Source organism: Papaver somniferum, unplaced genomic scaffold (assembly GCF_003573695.1).
Source record: "Papaver somniferum cultivar HN1 unplaced genomic scaffold, ASM357369v1 unplaced-scaffold_107, whole genome shotgun sequence".
Taxonomy (NCBI): Eukaryota; Viridiplantae; Streptophyta; class Magnoliopsida; order Ranunculales; family Papaveraceae; genus Papaver; species Papaver somniferum.
Window position 1 is genome coordinate 10,596,015 of NW_020619603.1, and position 18,640 is coordinate 10,614,654.

Below are 18,640 nucleotides of genomic sequence, written 5' to 3' on the forward strand. Positions count from 1 at the left end.
CCTAATCGTTGTCCACATTAGTAGCCAGAATGTATAGTAACCTTTAGCAAATTGACAATCTAAAATAGATGTTTCCTATTAAAACCAAAAAAAACTTTGAGATCTCGGTTGCATGTCTTAAAATAGCTGAAATTCGAAAATTAGTGTAACATCCCCAAAGGGACAAAATACATGGCCTATAATCTTCAACAACCTGATATCCGCTAACCACCGAAATGCATCCATTGTTATGATGTTTAGAGGTGTAAATTGGGACGAGCCAGCACGTTTATGACACATCACAACATGTTAAAATTCGAGCACAGTACGGCACAACACGTGACCGGCCCAGCACGGGCACCACACGTTTGTTTAATGTACTGTGTTGTGCCAGACAAATAGGCACAGCAAAACACGCGGCACGTGTGAGCACGCGGCACAGTATATCACAACACGCGAAGAAATCACGCCACGTCATGTGTAAAATACTACACAATACATCACATTTGATGCATATTTCACAAAAAAAATCATTGTTTTAGCCAATTTCTGACATTTTATTTTCGTTATGCTAATTTATTTCCGTAATAATAGATGTACTAACTAAAATCTCTCAAAAATATTTATTTTGGAGAACATAAAATAAGTGTGCTAGTACAGCACGACGCAGCACGTTCATTTTTCTGTCACAACACAACACGGCACGCCATTTAGCACAGCACAACACAACACGTCTGAATCTGTGGCACAGCCCAGCACGCAACACGCTAAGCACGTGACTTCGTGGGTTGGGTTGTGCCGGGCCAACACGTTTTACACCTCTATGCATGTTGGAAGAATATCCGATCTGAGATTAGAATTTTGAATATATTTTTTTTTTTGATCGGTAAAAAGAGAACTATGTATTAATAAAGTGAAAAACAAGGGCGAGATGCCCCTGCTTACAAACGACCAAGGAAATATCCAGAGAGGACCCGGAAAATCAGAGATTGTAACAAACTAGAATAACAACCAACTTTCAATAGAAATAGCGAACTAAAAATTTTACAAAAAAGACCAAACAACCCTAATCAATGTTGATCGAGAACAACCCTCCCCCATCTGCTTATGAAATGATTCACCAATGAAATGATTCCAAATGCGCCAAGTAAATTCACAATGAACCAAAAGATGACAGTTTGTTTCTTCCTCCTTGAAACATAAGTAACATCTATTAGCCCACGACCAACCTCTTCTCATAAGCTTATCTTGTGTTAATGCCTTCTCTTGGATAGAAATCCACAAAAAGAAACTAACTTTTGTTGTCCATAAGGTTGACCTTCAACAATTAATTGGAGAGGAAAGCCTGTTATGTGTTTCACCTGAAGATAACCACAGGTAACAGCTTTTAACTGAAAAATTTTCAAGCTTGTCTTTGTTCTTCCATAGTCTTCCATCGTTGAAGTCTTCTCTTACTTCGCAAAATTGATCAAGAATGGGAAGAAGCCTCGATATCTCTTCTATAACATTATCATGAACCCTCCTTGATATGTTAAGATTCCATTCCCATTTCCCATTGTTTAGGACTCTCATATTTGAGACTGAAACATCCTTATTATTACAAACAGAAAATAGAGCTGGAAAGAGGTCTTTCAAAGAATAATTAGCAGCCCATATGTCTTCCCAAAAACGAGTTGACAAACCATTAAAGACCTCGAATTTGCAGTTAGAAGAAAAGTGAGGTAAGAGGTTACTAACAAGAGATGTCATGGAATCAAGTTCGATATCTTAATCGATATATCCATTACAATGAAGCAAAGCTTCTCTTATACAAGTTACAGAGACTTAGAAAGGAAATAACAATAATACATAATAATACATATCTTGCATGCAAAATAATATATGCGTAACAACTAGAAAATATATATACGCCAATATCTTCGAGTAAAGGTAGAAAGATATGAAAGATCTCTACTCCTTCAGAATGTCAACACAATGTTTCTTAACACCCCCACCCCGAAACTCAAGATGGCCTAGAGCACATATTGAGTTTGGATATCATAAAGCGAAGACGATTAGAGTGTGTGTTTTTGTCGTAAGAGCTATGTTTGAATCCATATTGGAGAATAGCAGTGCTGAATTTTTCAAACCAAGCACGAGGTGCTTGTTTGAGACCATACGGGGCTTTACGAAGCTTGCAGACTTGGTTTGGAGAGTGAGGCATCCCTGGAGGTGGCTTCATGTACACTTCCTCTTGAAGTTCTCCGTGAAGTAAGGCATTTGTAACGCCCATTTGATGAAGATATCATTCACAAGCTGCAGCAACAACAAAGAGAGTGCGAACTATTGTCATACGTGCAACAGGTGTAAAAGTTTCCTCGTAATCAATTCCATATTCCTGTGTATGTCCCTGAGAAACAAGACGAGACTTGCATCGTTCTATAGAACCATCAACCTTTGGTTTTATCTTGTAAACTCATCTGCATACAATCACAAATTTCCCAGGTGGCAGATCCATCATTTCAAAAGTTCCAGCTTCATCTACTGCAACCAATTCTTTCTTCATTGAGTGTTTCCATTCCGGAATGGAATATGCTTCTCTGTAAGATTTAGGTTCATATAATGGAAAAATAATTAACAAATAACAATGATAATCAGATAACTTAGCTGGTGGACGTCTTTCACGGGGAGCCAAAGGTATCTCTTCAGGTGTAGGATCCCGTTCAGGAGAAGCAGCGTCAGGATGATGCATAGAGTGATTCGACAATAATTAAGGTTCATCTTGAGCATCAGAAGTGGAGAATTATGTTTCTTCTTGTTCAGGAGGAATAAAAAATCCAGGCATATCTTGAGTATCAGGAATGGAGGATTGAGATTTCTCTGGTGATGTACCTGTCTCAGAAACAGGTTTTAATGAAAGAGTACCTATATCAAAAGGATCTTGATATGTGAAATTTTTAGAGAGCTTACTTCTAGGAAGAGAAAAATATGGTATTTTCTCCCAAAAGGTGACATGTCGAGACACACGAAGTTTTTGACTTGTTGGATCGTAACAACGATACCCTTTTTGTTCTATCCCATAGCCTAGGAAAATACATATAAAATTCTTTTTACTGAGTTTGTTACGCTCTCGTTCTGGGAGAAGAACAAAACAGGTGGATCCAAACACACGGAGTTCTGAATAATTTGGTATTTCTCCATAGAGACGTTCATATGGAGATATTCCACCTATGACAGATGTTGTAATACGATTTATTATGTAAACCGCAGTAAGAACAGATTCCCCCCCACAAATTAGATGGAACTGAAGAAGAAAGTAACTGAGTCCTAGCTGTTTCTACTATGTGACGATGTTTGCGTTCTGCAACACCGTTTTGTTGAGGAGTTTCTGTGCAAGATAATTGGAGAAGAGTTCCCACAGACTTAAGATGATTTCTAAAAGGAATTGATATATATTCCCCCCCTTGATCAGCACGGAACGTTTTAATGGTTTTTGCAAATGGTTTTTAATCATGGTAGAAAACTTAGTATAAATCTTTAAGAAATTTGATCTTGAACTAAAGATATATATCCAAGTATATCTTGTATAATCATCGATAAAAATCACATAGTATATAGCCCCTCCCTTTGAAACAATGGGTGATTTCCCCCAAACTTGGGAATGAATAAGATCAAAAGGATCATTAGAAAAAGTTGTACTGTTATTAAAAGGTAATGCTGGTTGTTTAGCCATCTTACAAGTAATGCAGCAAGGTTCTTTTTCTAGTTGAGCAGAACCTAAAAACCCTTTATTAATCATATATCTAAGACGAGGAAATGATATATGCCCTAACCTAGAGTGCCAATACATGAATGGAGATGTGGAATACGGTGTAGAGGTTGAAATAGCAACAACTTGATCTTTGGATTGTACAGAGACAATGAGCATTTCTAGAAGGTAAATTCGACCCACTCTACGGCCTATCCCAACTAGCTTATCCGTCTTTGGATCCTGTATAACACAACCATAAGGAAAGAAGTGAATTTTATATCCTTGATCACACAATTGTCCAATAAAGATAAGATTCATGGTGATCTTAGGGACAAGAAGTACATCATGTATACATAACTTGTTGGACATTTTAACCAATCCAATATGACTTGCAGTTAATTGAGATCCATCAGCAGTATGAATTTTAGGAGTTATTATTGGATTCATACTCTCAAACAAGTGTGGATTAAAGGTCATATGATTGGAAGCACCTGACTCGAGAAACCACTCAGTTGAGAATATACCTGTAGGAATTGCCTGTGCAGAAGCCAATGAAGAGTTATTACCAATTGACATGATATGTTTGATCATTTCTTGAATATCATGCAGAGATGGTTCATACTTCTTTTCTGGTTCAGCTGAAACTGGTGCTGCAGTGAATCTTGTTGATGTATTTGAATTAAAATTCCTCCTTTTCTCACGCATATTTCTTGATGTTGGTGATGTACAGTTGTTTACTGTATGTCAAAATTCCTTGCAGTAGTTACATTGATATGGAGATAAAGATTGAGATGTTGTTGATGATTGAACAGATGGTTGGGTACAGTTTCTGGCTAGATGTCCAATTTGTTTGCAGTTGTGAAATTGAACTTGAGATATGTCGTGCATTGATGAATTCTTTTGAGCATTATAGTTTGGCCTTGAAGATGCAGCAAAGACAGTTGAGATGTCTGGTTTAATTTTCTTCCTTGTATCTTCAGTGATGAGTTCAGACAATGCAGCTTCAACTTTTGGTACAGGTGTTCTATGTAGGATTGAAGCTCTAACAGATTCAAACTCGTCTCTCAAAGCCATAAAAAGTTGAACTAACCGCGATTCTTCTCGATATTTTTCCCACAGTTGTGCATCAGTAGTCCATCTGGGTTCCATTAATGCTAATTGATTCCATATTACAGACATCTCTGAGTGAAAATCTGATAATGTTTGGTCACTCTGTTGCTTTAAGGATCAGATATCTTGTTCAAGTTTATAACGTTGAGAAAAATTGATTTGAGTATACCTTTTGGAGAGAAAGTCCATGCTTCCTTGGAGACCTCAAATTTGGTAAACTGCATACTGATGGATGTAATAACAGTGTTTCCGATCCATGTAAGAATTTTGTGATTGTTGATCTCCCATTCATTGAGACTGTCACTGGCTGAGGGTTCCTTTTTGTCTGCTTTCTATAGAATAGTTGTTAAAGGACGCTTTTCCGTACCATGTATGTATTTCCACAGTCCTTTTCCTTTGAGGAAACTTCTCATGAGAAAAGTCCAATGGTTATAGTTAGTTCCATCGAACGTGGTTGTAATTGGTGCATAATATTCTCGAGACATGATGAGAAACTAGGTATTGAGATAAAAAAAATAAATAGAGTAAACACGATTTCAGAGTTTGAAAGGATTCTAATTATTGAAGGTTTGCAGCGGAAGATTGGATCTCTTGTGGCTCTGATGCCATGACAAGAGATGTCATGGAATCAAGTTTGATATCTTAATCGGTATATCCATTACAATGAAGCAAAGCTTCTCTTATACAAGTTACAGAGACTTACAAAGGAAATAACAATAATACATAATAATACATATCTTGCATGCAGAATAATATATGCGTAACAACTAGAAAATATATATACGCCGGTATCTTCGAGTAAAGGTAGAAAGATATGCAAGATCTCTACTCCTTCAGGATGTCAACACAATGTTTCTTAACAGTTGCAAATACCTCGCCATAAGCTGCAACCCTAAGGAGTTTTTGGAATTTTTGAAGTCCACCCTAGCGAGTCTGTGCCGTATTTTTCTGCAATCATACGTCTCCACAAAGCATCTTGTTTTTCACCAAATCTCCACAACCATTTCATACGGATAGACTCGTTTAAGAGGTGAAGATTCTTAATCCCAAGTCCTCCTTTATCTTTATCCTTACGAACATTCTCCCATTTAATCAAATGATGTGAATGAGAGTTATCATTATCATTCCACGAGAATTTTTTAAGAATTCTATCAATCTTATAAATGACTGCTTTAGGTGTTAAAAAAAAATGAGAATAAGTAGATTGGAAAAGCACATAAAACCGCCTGAATCATGATTAATTTACCACCTTTCGTCAGATAAATCAACCTCCAAGAAGCTAATCTTGCTTCAAACCGCTCTATTATGATGTCCCACTTGATCTTGGTATTATACTTATCACCAAGCGGAAGACCCAAGTAAGTAAGAGGGAGCGCTTTCGTTCGACAACCCAGAATGTTCGACATCGTAACAATCTCCAACGGAGCCCCAACTGGAAGAAGGGAGGTCTTATGGAAGTTCACTTGTAAGCCTGAAGCTAGCTCACACCAAAGCAGGATATTTCGAAAGTTTCTAGCTTGAACAACTTCATCTTGAAGAAATACAATTGTGTCATGGGCGAACTGCAGATGACTGATTGAAGACCCCCCTGGCGTCACTTCAAACCCACTAATCCAGGGTACATAACTTGCTTTATCAAAAATTAAAATCAAGAGCCTCAACCACAATAATAAAGAGAAACGGAGATAAGGGATCTCCTTGACGTAACCCTCTAGAGTTTTTAAACCTGCCGTTCGCTGATCCGTTAATTAAAACTGAAAAGTGAACATCAGTATCACAGGCTTTTATCCATATTACGAAGAACATAATCAAGAAAACTCCAACTTACACTATCAAACGCTTTTTTGAAATCCAGCTTACATATCACTCCGTTTTTTTTAGCCTTGTTATAAGAATCAATGCATTCATTTGCAATAAGAGAACTGTCAAGAATTTGACGACCTTTCACAAATGTTGATTGATGCGGAGAAATTATGTCGCCTATTACCACTTTAAGCCTTGTAGCCAAAACCTTCGAGACAATCTTGTTGATGCAGCCCATTAAACTAATTCGATAAAACTCTGTTACTTCAACAATGTCCTGCACTTTAGGGATTAAGAACAAGAAGGTAGACTTTAACCTCCAGTCGAGAAAATTTGAGAAGTACAGCTCCATCATCACATTCATAATGTCAACCTGCATAATGCTCCAAAATCTAGCAATAACCGTTAGCGGAAAACCATCTGGACCAGGTGATCTTTCTGCACCTAAATCATTTATGGCTTTAAAAACCTCTTCTTTAGTGAACACACTTTGAAGATTTGAAGATGCAGTGGAATCCAACATAGGGAACGCTAATCCATCCAATTCAGGTCTAGAAATGACGACATCTTTATATAACTCTGAATAAAAGTCTATAATACGACTTTTGATTAATGCCTTATCATTTGTAAGCACATTGTTTACATTCAAGTGAGTAAAAGAGTTACCTCTGTTTCGAGAAGAGGCTTCTTTATGGAAGTAAGCCGTGTTACGTTCTGATTTGTCAATCCAATTGACGCGAGCTCTCTCCCTCCAATAAATTTCCTTCTTCTTGGATAATGAATGAAAATCTTCTTTTGCCTTCAAAGATGCGGCGATATGGTCTGTAGAAAGTGTTATAGGACCCACTAATAAATCAAGACGCCTAATCTCAGCCAAATTTTGATCAATAAGAAAATCAATGTTACCGAAAACTTCTCTACTCCAGACTTTAAACTTCTCTTTTAGAGCTTCAAGCTTTTTTGCAATTACAAAACCTGCTTTACTGACGAAATGAAACGACTCCCACCACTGTTTCATCAGATCAATAAAAGTTGATCCTCCAACCAAATCAATTCAAATCTAAACGGCGACGGACCCCAATCCTCGCCCTGACTAACCAAGGAGATAAGCCAATGGTCAGAGAAAGGTTTAACAAGAGGATTTTGACTTAATTGTAAGAAGTGATCTTCTCAATCACTAGAAATTAAGAATCTGTCCAGCTTACTCATGCTAGGTTAGAAGATATCTTTCAAAAAATGATGTGAACCCTAACTTGACAATATGACTTACAAATTGTTTTATATAGTCTCTTTTATATATATGCATAGAATCTTACGTAATTGGTAATACACAACTCAAGTTTAATTTTCTCCAATATCTCAAAATGCTCTCTTTTTTTTTCTCTCTTGAAAAAATGTAAACCGATCCTTTTTAAACGAAACTGAGCAACTAAATAGATTAGTATAAATGAAAGATGTTTCAGTGTTTCCGAAGGAATGATTCAAAGGCTGCAATTTCATGAGTCATGAAATATGTAAGGTGAACTAAACACAATTGCTGAAAATCTTTCTAAACAAAACATTGTATCCAAACCACTTATATATGGATAGCCAAGAGTAAAATGATGTGAAGTATGGATCGAACCAAATATAGATATCCAGACCACTTATGAAAATCTTTCTAAAAAGAAAAGCAAACAATGTGAAATATGGATAGCAAAGAGTATGCCCGAAATCTAATTGTTATTTGTTGACAGGGAAAAAAGCTGACCACCGTGAGCCTTGGCTATCACTATCAGACCATATAGTAATTTCCAGGTACTGAGTATCCATCCAAAATATTTTGGTTCCCATAAACCAAAGCAACTAAATTATTAGGCTTCTCTTAAATATAGTTCATACATTTATTAATCATAACCCATTCAAAATAAATGCTTAAGCTAACCAAACAGATCTTTATAATTATTCGGTCATAGCCCATGAAATTATGTATAATTATTATATATGGCCCATAGTAATAAAGATAATCATTAAATCTTTAAATCAACATCAACAACAAAAAAATGATAAAGAAAAAGTTAATTATCTAATCAAATCTATGTAATACACTTGACATAATTAATGTTTTCTTAAGAATAATCAACACCCTTAATCAAGTTTAGAAGAAAACAACATCATCTTATGGATTTTTATTTTTATGGAGTTCTAGGAGAATGGTCATGGGAAAAGAATTAAAACCTTAGTTAATTCCATTTCGATTGAAGTTGATGTGGAATTTATTTAAGGGAACAATTAGAATATACATCCCGATCAATTTTGATGTAATCATGATTAAGAAAAATTTATTTTAAAGGAAATAGGAATTAGAGTTTATTTTGTTTTCAGGAAAAAGTAAGAATTATGGTTTATATATAATTGTTCAATTTGTGAGAATAATAAATGAACAATTATAATTAACTTTAATTATGATCAAGAAAAAAAAGTTTTGATTTAGTTTGATTTTGAGTAAGAAGATCTAAGTTTAATTGCTAGCAAATAATTAAGACTTGTTTGGTTTTTCATTTTAGCTTTTGATTTTTCATTTTAGCTTAAATTTTTTGGGCTATGATTAATAAAAGTGTGGGCTACATTTAAGAGAAGCCCTAAATTAAGTGCAAAAAGTGGGGCCAAAAATTATTTAGCGAGAGAATAGTTTCCGACTGAGCCGGAAGCTCAGTTTCCACATGGAGTTTAAGACAACCAAATTTTGAACATCATAGTGCCTGCTATAACTATGCGGAAGTAGGTCGATTTTGCATTTAACAAACCAAAATATTGTTTTCTTTGTCATCAAAATGAACCACCGTAGGAAAATGAAAATTGGATTCCAAAAAATCCTAAACCTTATGCGGCAATTTGTTCAAACCCAAACCTCATTTCATCGAAAACCCTTACCTCAAACTCAAAGCATTTGTCACTGTAGTATAGTGTTAAAGTCGATGGATAATGATATCGGTTGAGTTCGAAACTCGCCAACACCAAATTCTTTACCGATAAAAAAAAAGATCGTTTTCTTTACTCCCTCAATTTCTGTCTTATTTTTGAGAAGATAAGGAATACATACCAAATCTAATAAAATTCATTATGTTGTTCTAGCAATGAGTTACTGATCTGATTAAGTAAGAGTTCCCCATTCTATTCATGTACCTGCTCCTCCTATCACCAAGGTAAGTGTTAAATAGTACCACATCGCCTAGGGCAACCTAGGTCCCGAGCTTAATAAGTCTTGGGCAGTCCTAACCTTGCAAGCCGGTTTTCGAGGTTAGTTAGGCCCGAGGATTCCTAACATGGTATCAGAGTCAGACCCCTCTCAACGCTATCCGTGTGTCTGTGGTTTCCGTACCACTCTTATCCCCGCCAGTGTGCATCTGTGGTTTCCGTACCACATCGCCTAGGACAACCTAGGTCCCGAGCTTAATAGCCTTGGACAATCCTAACCTTGCAAGCCGGTTTTCGAGGTTAGTTTGGTCCGAGGATTCCTAACAGTAAGCTCCCTCTCTCCCTCTAACCCAAACTCAATTTGATAATCTGATAGTTTCATGAATTATATGAATTTTTTGAACATGATTTTTGATTGTAAAGATTGGATTTTTGAAACGAAAATCAGATTTTTTATAGGATGATCAAATAGTAATAGTTAAGATATGGTAACTGGCGTATCGTGAAACTTATTAGCCTTAGGCAACCCTATCTTTGCAAGACGGTTTCGAGGGCAACTAGGCCTGTGGGTTTCTAAGATTGTATTAAGTTAGGTTTCATTGGTGCGTGGACTCTGTGTTTCAGTGTATGGGGTGATTGTGGACTACGTGTTTTATTTTTTTTTTGTATGAGTCTCTATCAGTTATGGTGGTGTGTGGACTCTATGTTTCAGAGTCCATTAAGTGTACGGGGAGATGTGTGGCCTCTGTTTTTCACTCAATGAGAGATTTGTTGATAGACAATGTTCAGTATATGAGCCTCAATCAGAGATTTGTTGATGGAAAGTGCTCAGTGTATGAGCCTCAATCAGGAATTTGTTGATGGATGATGGACATCGTTCAGTGTATGAGCCTCAATCAGAGGTGCTCAGTTTATGATCCTCAATCAGAGATCTGTTGATGGATAGTGCTTTGTGTTTCAGCGTTCAATGCATGGGCATCTGATGGACTTACTTTTGGTCATTGCTAGAAAGGGCCTCAATTATAATCATCATTTGGGCATACAGTACTGAGAACCTTTGGGGTATAGTTATGGAGTTATGACCCTAACTAGTATGTTGTGATAAGGGGTGTCTAATGGCTGGTTAAGTTACTTAGATACCCTTGATTAATTAATTAGTTAATTAATTTTAAATTAAAAAAACAATTTATTTATAAAGAACGAACAAAATAAAGTTTTACAAGAAGTTGGTTGGGAGTCTCGCAACAAGCTGAGCTCCCACACCTTTTTGAATAACAATACCTAACGTGTGAAAAAGAGACCTCCCTACCTTGTCATTTATATCATGGTTCGACAAACAATTCCTAAGTCTTTTCATAAAAATCACCGCCTCATCACTAAGTTCACCTAAATTTGTAAAAGCAAACACACATAAGACATAACCGAGAAACGTGCATCTATCCAAGTACTTCTTACGTTTACGAGTAATTGCTCTAGAGATGGCTTGGCATGGTGCAAAATTATGAGCACCACCACCTGAGAACATAAAGATCCCTATAATGTCAAAGCACGTGTCACGACCATTTTCCCAATTATATACTAGGATATCTGTCGGCCTCAAATTAGAATCATTGGCTGACTGGAACACAAAGAAAACTTCTTTACGAGCTGCTACTCCAGATTTGAAACAAATATCGGCCAGTACGTCTCGAACTAAGCATCCATCAAAGTGCCGCAACTGGGACAAGGACTATTTTCTTCGAAAAACGGTATACCCAGCCTATAACACAACACAGATCCAAATTGTCTCGGCCCCATACATTGATTTAGCCCACCAATTGATTTTTAATTATTTTGACTTTTTTCTAAATTTTTTTTTTTCTAAAAAAACATTCAATAAAATTTCACTTTTTTTCTTTAATTATTTTTTGTTCCCTTCTTTCTTCTCTCATTACAAGGAAATATACAACACAGAATGCTTTCCACGAATCCAAATCCTATTTTCTTATGTTCTTATGATTGATTGGTTGATTGATTATGTTTAAATCGAAAAAATAAGTGTTTTACGATAGTTCCAGAGCGACAATAAAATCAAATCATCATCTGAACTTCTCATTTTTCTTTATCTTAAACATGTTGATGAACAGTTTGGCTGACAACTAGACACGAAAATGTTAGCCGAGCTTCACTTTATGAAAAAAATACTAAGTTTAGATGTCCTTTTTCTTGTTTGAATATGTCGAACCTAAATTCTGTAATTACAGAGTTAAGTTCGGTTGATAAACTTGTAAGCCGAACCTAGGTATGTATTCACAATGCCCAAATTCGACTGACAAGTTATCAGCGGACCTACATATGTTTTAAACAAATTTGGTTCATTGTGACTGGATGAAGATATCTCCCAACACCACCACCCAGCAACATTAGATTTTGGGCTTTTGAGTGTCTCTTATCTTGTTTTCGGTTTATATATGTTCCTTCCATTTTTTTTGATTATTTCTTCTTTCTTCCAATTTCAGTTCGAGATTGCTCTTTGTCAATTTTCCATAACTGAGAACAAAGAAAGGAATATTTTTCATGCTCGTAAGGCTATTCAAGAAGCTGCACAAAAGGGTGTTGATTTGAACTTGTTCTACTGCCGGTGAGTTCTTATTACGAAACCCCAGTGGTATATATTGCAGAATGGTTTCACTTAAGTTGTTTTATTGTATTCATTGTTTCATGCACATGAAAAAATCTGGTCGGTGTCAAAATCCGCATATAAACATTAGTGAGTTATTTTGCATTATGTCCATGGAGCTGGTAATCTTTTTCTGGTGAGATTAGTACATTCATTCATATCTCTAGCTAGTTTGGGGAGAGTTATATCCTCCAAAGTTGATCTAATGGAATAAGTAACACATTCATCTTGTCGACATTGACATTCGTGGAAAGATTACCTTTTATGGATTCGCAGACTCTCACACCTGGGGAACCCCTAGCATAGTAGATACAGATATTTGCAGGAACAATTTCTTTTTTACTTTTTCTTCCATTCAATTTTTTCCATGGATTTTTCTACCATGATATCGATACAGTTTATTGCACTTAACTACTGATCTTGCATTAGCAATTACGCACAGCAAAGCTTAACAGGACTTCCGTATGAATTCAAGCACAGCTTTAAAGTTGCAGTAAGATGACCCATCACGACTAACACTCTTTCGTGCCATCTCGGCTACCTTCGCCTTTGATTTCATCAAATCCTCTTTAATAACTCTTCTAAGTACTTGCAACCCAGTAATATCTACACGTTCTTTGGAAAACATTAATCGTGGAGTCGAACCAGGAATGGCTGCAAGTAGACACCGACCCCTTTTCACCAGTTAGAGAGGCCCTTTTTACTACATCCAGAAAAGATGTTCACTTTTCACCACTTTTGAACCTTGTCATACTGCTACATGCCGAAATGGATCCACTGTCATGCGAATTATTTGAGGATAAACCCTCATAACCTGACAACTGAAGTTGGAGATATCGCATGACATTGGAAGGATAAGTAAAGTTGATGCAGCGTCATAAAGTAGTAATAGTGAACCACTAGAACAAATTACAGAATTGGGACCAAAGTGACTGCATGCAGCCAACACCAACAACAAACAATAATATGAAGTCTTCTGCCACATTAGCGTTAGAATCTCTCCCAAATATTAATGAAAAGATGAAAATTCTAGCTTGACATGACTTAAAAAGTTTGTTCTTTTTTCTTGAAATTTTTTTCAGACTTTACGTGGTATATTATGATTTAATGTAATAGATCTTTCCAAATGAAATTGAGCAACTTTATAGTACATTGGTAGGTACCACTGGAAAAGGTGTTTCAGTTTTTTCAAGGCATGACCGAAGGTTAGAAAATTATGAATCAAGAAAAATGTAAGGCGGCTGAAATAGGCCTCCAGAAATATTTAGCACCCATAGTGTTAGGGTTGAGCTCAACTCAGTTAAATGTAAAAAATTTGAGGAAAATTATCCGTTAATCCCTAGTTAGCTAATCGAATTTGCAAGATTTTGGATTTTACCTCTTTTAGAGCATCCACAGTGGGCGAGTATAACCAAATTTATGGGATGAGATCGTAACACAGTGGGACGGAGTAAAGATCAAATTTGGACCAAAGATCAAATTCCAGACCAAATATGGTCGCGACCAAATCCCAAATTCTAATATAGTCGGGCGTAAATTTAAAGTACGCTTGTTGTTGGGCGTAAATTTAAAGTACGCTTGTTAACGGGCGGAGATTTAAATTACGCCCGATGAAATTTTAATTAAATAAAAAAAAAAAAGAATGAGGCGGACTTTTAAAGTCCGCCTGTTAAAATTTACAAAGAATGGGGCGGACTTTTAAAGTCCTCCTGATGGAATTTTAGTGAGGCGGACTTTTAAAGTCCGCCTGTTAAAATTTACAAAGGATGGGGCGGACTTTTAAAGTCCGCCTGATGGAATTTTAATGGGGCGGACTTTTAAAGTCCGCCTGACGAAATTTTAATCATGTACCGTTGCGTCACACCACGGACTAAACCCAAATTTTGGTCTTTTTTTTAATCTTTGATCTTTGGTTTTGATCGCACCACTGCAGTTGCTCTTAGGAACTACCATCAACAAACTTTTAAATTGGCATTCATGCAAATTGTCAATCTTTACTGTCATATAACTTTTGACTATTTTATTATTCCATTATCTTATTTTCCAAAACGAAAGCAAAAACCACTCAAAAATCTAAACATCTTACAGGCAGAGACATTTGGATCTTTATTCTTATAACATCATATGTATTTGCTAAAATTTTAAAAGTTGGGTTGAGTATGTTTAACCCCCGATAAATTATGGTATCAAAACACACTGCACGGTGGCATGTGTAAAAACAATATGTAACCCTTAAAACAACACCCGGGTTCAGCTTTCTCCACCATCTCACAATATATCTCATTCTTACTTTGAAAATAAACGCATGTTCTTAAAATTTTTAAAGCAAATTAGTAAGAAATTGAGCAACTTTATATAGATTGATTAAAATGAAAAAGATGTTTCAGATCTTTTATGGTTAATCAAAGGCTATAGTTTCATGAGTCATGCAATTAATATGTAAAGAGGACTAAGCAGGATTGCCGAAAGCCTATCTAAAATGGCCTCTAGGAATCAACTAATTAAGCTTCTCTAAAGTTTTAGCACGACTTTCTTATGAATTCCACCAAAGCTTCATAATTGCGGTAAGATGACCCATCACGAGTAGCACTCTTTCGTGCCATTTCTGTAACCTTCGCCATTGATTTCATCAACTCCTCTCTCTTATCACCCATCATTTCCCTAATCAACTTCTCCACTGTTACTCTGTTACAATTATCTTTCATGTCCATTCCAATTTTCCATACCTCACTCACATACCTGCTATTTATCTGTTGATCCGCCAAATGTGGCCAGCAAACCATGGGTACTCCAGCAACCATGCTTTCCAGAATCGAATTCCATCCGCTGTGCGTAAAAAATCCACCAATAGCTGGATGATTCAACACCTCCTCTTGCGGTGCCCAATCCACCGTGTAACCCCTCTCTTTTGTTGCCTCTATCAGCTCCGCCTGTATCCCACTCACCTCGTCATCTTTGGAAAGCAGCGAATCCGGGCGTCTAACCCACAAGAATCTATGACTGCTATTGACTAGTCCATACCAAATCTCTAACCATTGATCCCGGGTTACCGTCGCTATGCTACCAAAGCTTACATACACCGCAGACTTGTCTGGCTGTTTATCGAGCCATGCCATGCAACTTCTATCCTCCGCATACAAACTAGCATTCGAGGAAACAGGTGATGAATAAGAAGATCTAGTAGTAGTACTTCTTAGGGTATTCAACAGAGCATTAAGAGGTCCAACTGTGTATAGGTTCGGGCAGTAAGATCTCAAGTGCGGAAGAATTAGAGCGTCGATACCTTCAAATGTATTAAGTATGTGAGCCGTGGCTTTGATTGAATATGAATTTGCAGCCTTGACAAATTCAAGATTAGGATGGTTAACTTCTTTAGCTCTATAGAAACTTGGAAGATCTCTACACCGGAGAAAGCTTTCCATCTCCGGCACACTCCTTACTAGTCGATCCATATCTTCGTCTGCAGAAACCGATATCCTCTATTACAACGGAGAATTACAAACAATTTAACAAGAAAATATAACAGAAAACTAAATCCACACCTTTAAATGGTATGTCACCATTTTCTACGAGTTTCGGGGAACAGAAATAGATCCAGGTGCAACAGGCACTAATGGTACGGAAAGAAATGGATGGAATTCCCCGCGCTGCAGCAACATCAATTGCAAAACCCAAAACACTATCAGCTATAATACAAGAAACTGGACCCCGAGCGTCAGATTTGAAGCGTTCTGAAGTAAGTAATTCTTGAAAACCCGGTCTGATAACAGTTTCCACCCGACTAAACATATCTGTAACCAAGTCATGAGAACTGCGGGAACCAGCAGAGTGATGTGGATCGTCAGAAAAAACCGTCAGGAACGGTTTCGAAACAGAATCCTGGAAATTTCCTGAAACGAGAGTGAAGATTTCCAAAACTAAGTTGCCGTGAGTGATTCTGTTGGGTGTTGATGAACGTCACGTTAATCCCCGATAGGCAGAGAATCTCAGCTAATTTTAGCATAGAGTTGATATGGCCTTGTGCTGGAAAGGGGAAGATGAGTACATGAGGTTCCGTTGGTGCCATGATTATTGGTTTTCTTTGATTCAGGATTTTCAATCCTTTAAACTGAAGAACAGGTTACAGGTATATTGAATGGACCATAATAAAAGGATATGATAAGTTAGTGGGTGCACTTTTTAGATAAGGCCATCTCTTTTTGTGGAACCACCGACAGAAAAGGATTCAGATTCTATCAACAACAGTTCTAAACAAATGATACAAAAAAAAAAAAAAATCGTTTTATCTCGTTTGACTTTTATGTTTCTTCTAGTATTTTTTTCTTCTTCTTTTTATTAGAAGAGAAGATTTTATTCATGGAGATGAATCATACAGGAAATAAAAGAATAAAGAGACCATGAGCTCAGGAATTGGAAAATAAAACTACACAAAATCCAGAATATTGTTAAAATTAATCCTGTCACCAGCCTTGCAACTAAAAATTTGATAAACAAAAAATTCGATTAAGTAGTGAAACTTTTTAATATTGCCATGGTCTTTGATCAATGTCTTCAACCTTGTGATACTGCTATGTACTGAAAAGTACCCAGGGTTAATAAGCATGTTATTTGGTAGAATTAGCAATTATGGTAGATTATTTCCCGAACAACAATGAGACTTATAACTGAACATGACTAGGATTCAGACTGCATTATATTATTTCTGAAAATAAAAAAATCAACAAAAACAAAGGTTATTAGAGCATCCACAGTGGCGAGTATAACCAAATTTATGGGATGAGATCCTAACACAGTGGGACGGAGTAAAGATCAAATTTGGACCAAAGATCAAATTCCAGACCAAATATGGTCGCGACCAAATCCCAAATTCTAATATAGTCGGGCGTAAATTTAAAGTACGCTTGATGCTGGGCGTAAATTTAAAGTACGCTTGTTAACGGGCGGAGATTTAAATTACGCCCGATGAAATTTTAATTAAATAAAAAAAAAAAGAATGAGGCGGACTTTTAAAGTCCGCCTGTTAAAATTTGCAAAGAATGGGGCGGACTTTTAAAGTCCGCCCGATGGAAATTTAATGAGGCGGACTTTTAAAGTCCGCCTGTTAAAATTTACAAAGGATGGGGCGGACTTTTAAAGTCCGCCTGATGGAATTTTAATGGGGCGGACTTTTAAAGTCCGCCTGACGAAATTTTAATCATTTACCGTTGCGTCACACCACGGACTAAACCCAAATTTTGGTCTTTTTTTTGATCTTTGATCTTTGGTTTTGATCGCACCACTGCAGTTGCTCTTAGCGGAACATTTCTTACATTGCCGCTATCCTAATTTGATTCCCCTCATCCTTAGAACAGTAAAAAACCTTTATTATGTAACACAAGTTTTGTTTTCTCCAAAATCTCAAAATGTTATTGTCTTTCTTTCTTTTCTTGAAACAAGTCGCATATCAAAGTATAAAACTCGTGGTGTAAATGGACCCTTCTTTAAGAAAATCAAGCAACTTGGTGGATTGATGAAAATGAAAAAAATGTTTCGGTTGTTTAAAAGGCATGACCAAAGGCTACAATCTCATGAGTAATGAAATATGTAATGGAGCTACAATCTCATGAGTAATGAAATATGTAATGGAGCCTGAAAACTGTTTTAAAAAAGCCTCCCGAAATTAGATTTTTCGTCCAAAAGAATATAAAATGTCGTGTTTGAGAGAATCAGTTCGACTAACTTCAAATAAAATTTATATGGTCACTTTTTTTATCCAAAATATTAAAAAAGATGCACAGAAGCTACAAGTGGTAGCATAAAGAAAAAATCCCCAGCCCAAGCCTTCACTAAGGATAATGTCTTCATTAAGACAAAATCCCCAGCCGAAGCCTCAATGCCAAAACCCGTATCATAAGTTTTGAAAGAATGTCTCTTGTCGAATCGTAAGTACATTCCTTACTTTCTAAATCACACAAACAACTGCAGCAGGAATTAAATTCCAAATTACTCCACATCTTGCATACATAAACATTGTTGCACCAACCAACAATTGGCCAAGTGATTGTTGGGATAATTGGATCGTTCTGATACCAATTGTTGGGATTCAGAGCCATATACATGCTAATACTGCGGAAACAAAATAGCTAACAAGAAACACTTGATCTCTCGGATTGCTCCATGAACCTCACTACGATCTAGGATAA

General features: G+C 36.6%; 1 protein-coding gene across 1 annotated transcript; it reads right to left on the reverse strand.

The window, feature by feature from the left end:
• Window positions 1-14,788: 14,788 nt before the first annotated feature.
• Window positions 14,789-16,510, reverse strand: LOC113328256 (7-deoxyloganetic acid glucosyltransferase-like). Its single transcript, XM_026575370.1, has 2 exons — window positions 16,001-16,510; window positions 14,789-15,918 (listed from the first exon to the last, which is right to left on the reverse strand). The coding sequence occupies exons 1-2, from the start codon at window positions 16,245-16,247 to the stop codon at window positions 14,978-14,980; spliced, it is 1,188 nt and encodes a 395-aa protein (XP_026431155.1). The 5' UTR covers window positions 16,248-16,510; the 3' UTR covers window positions 14,789-14,977.
• Between the last annotated feature and the right edge of the window lie 2,130 nt (window positions 16,511-18,640).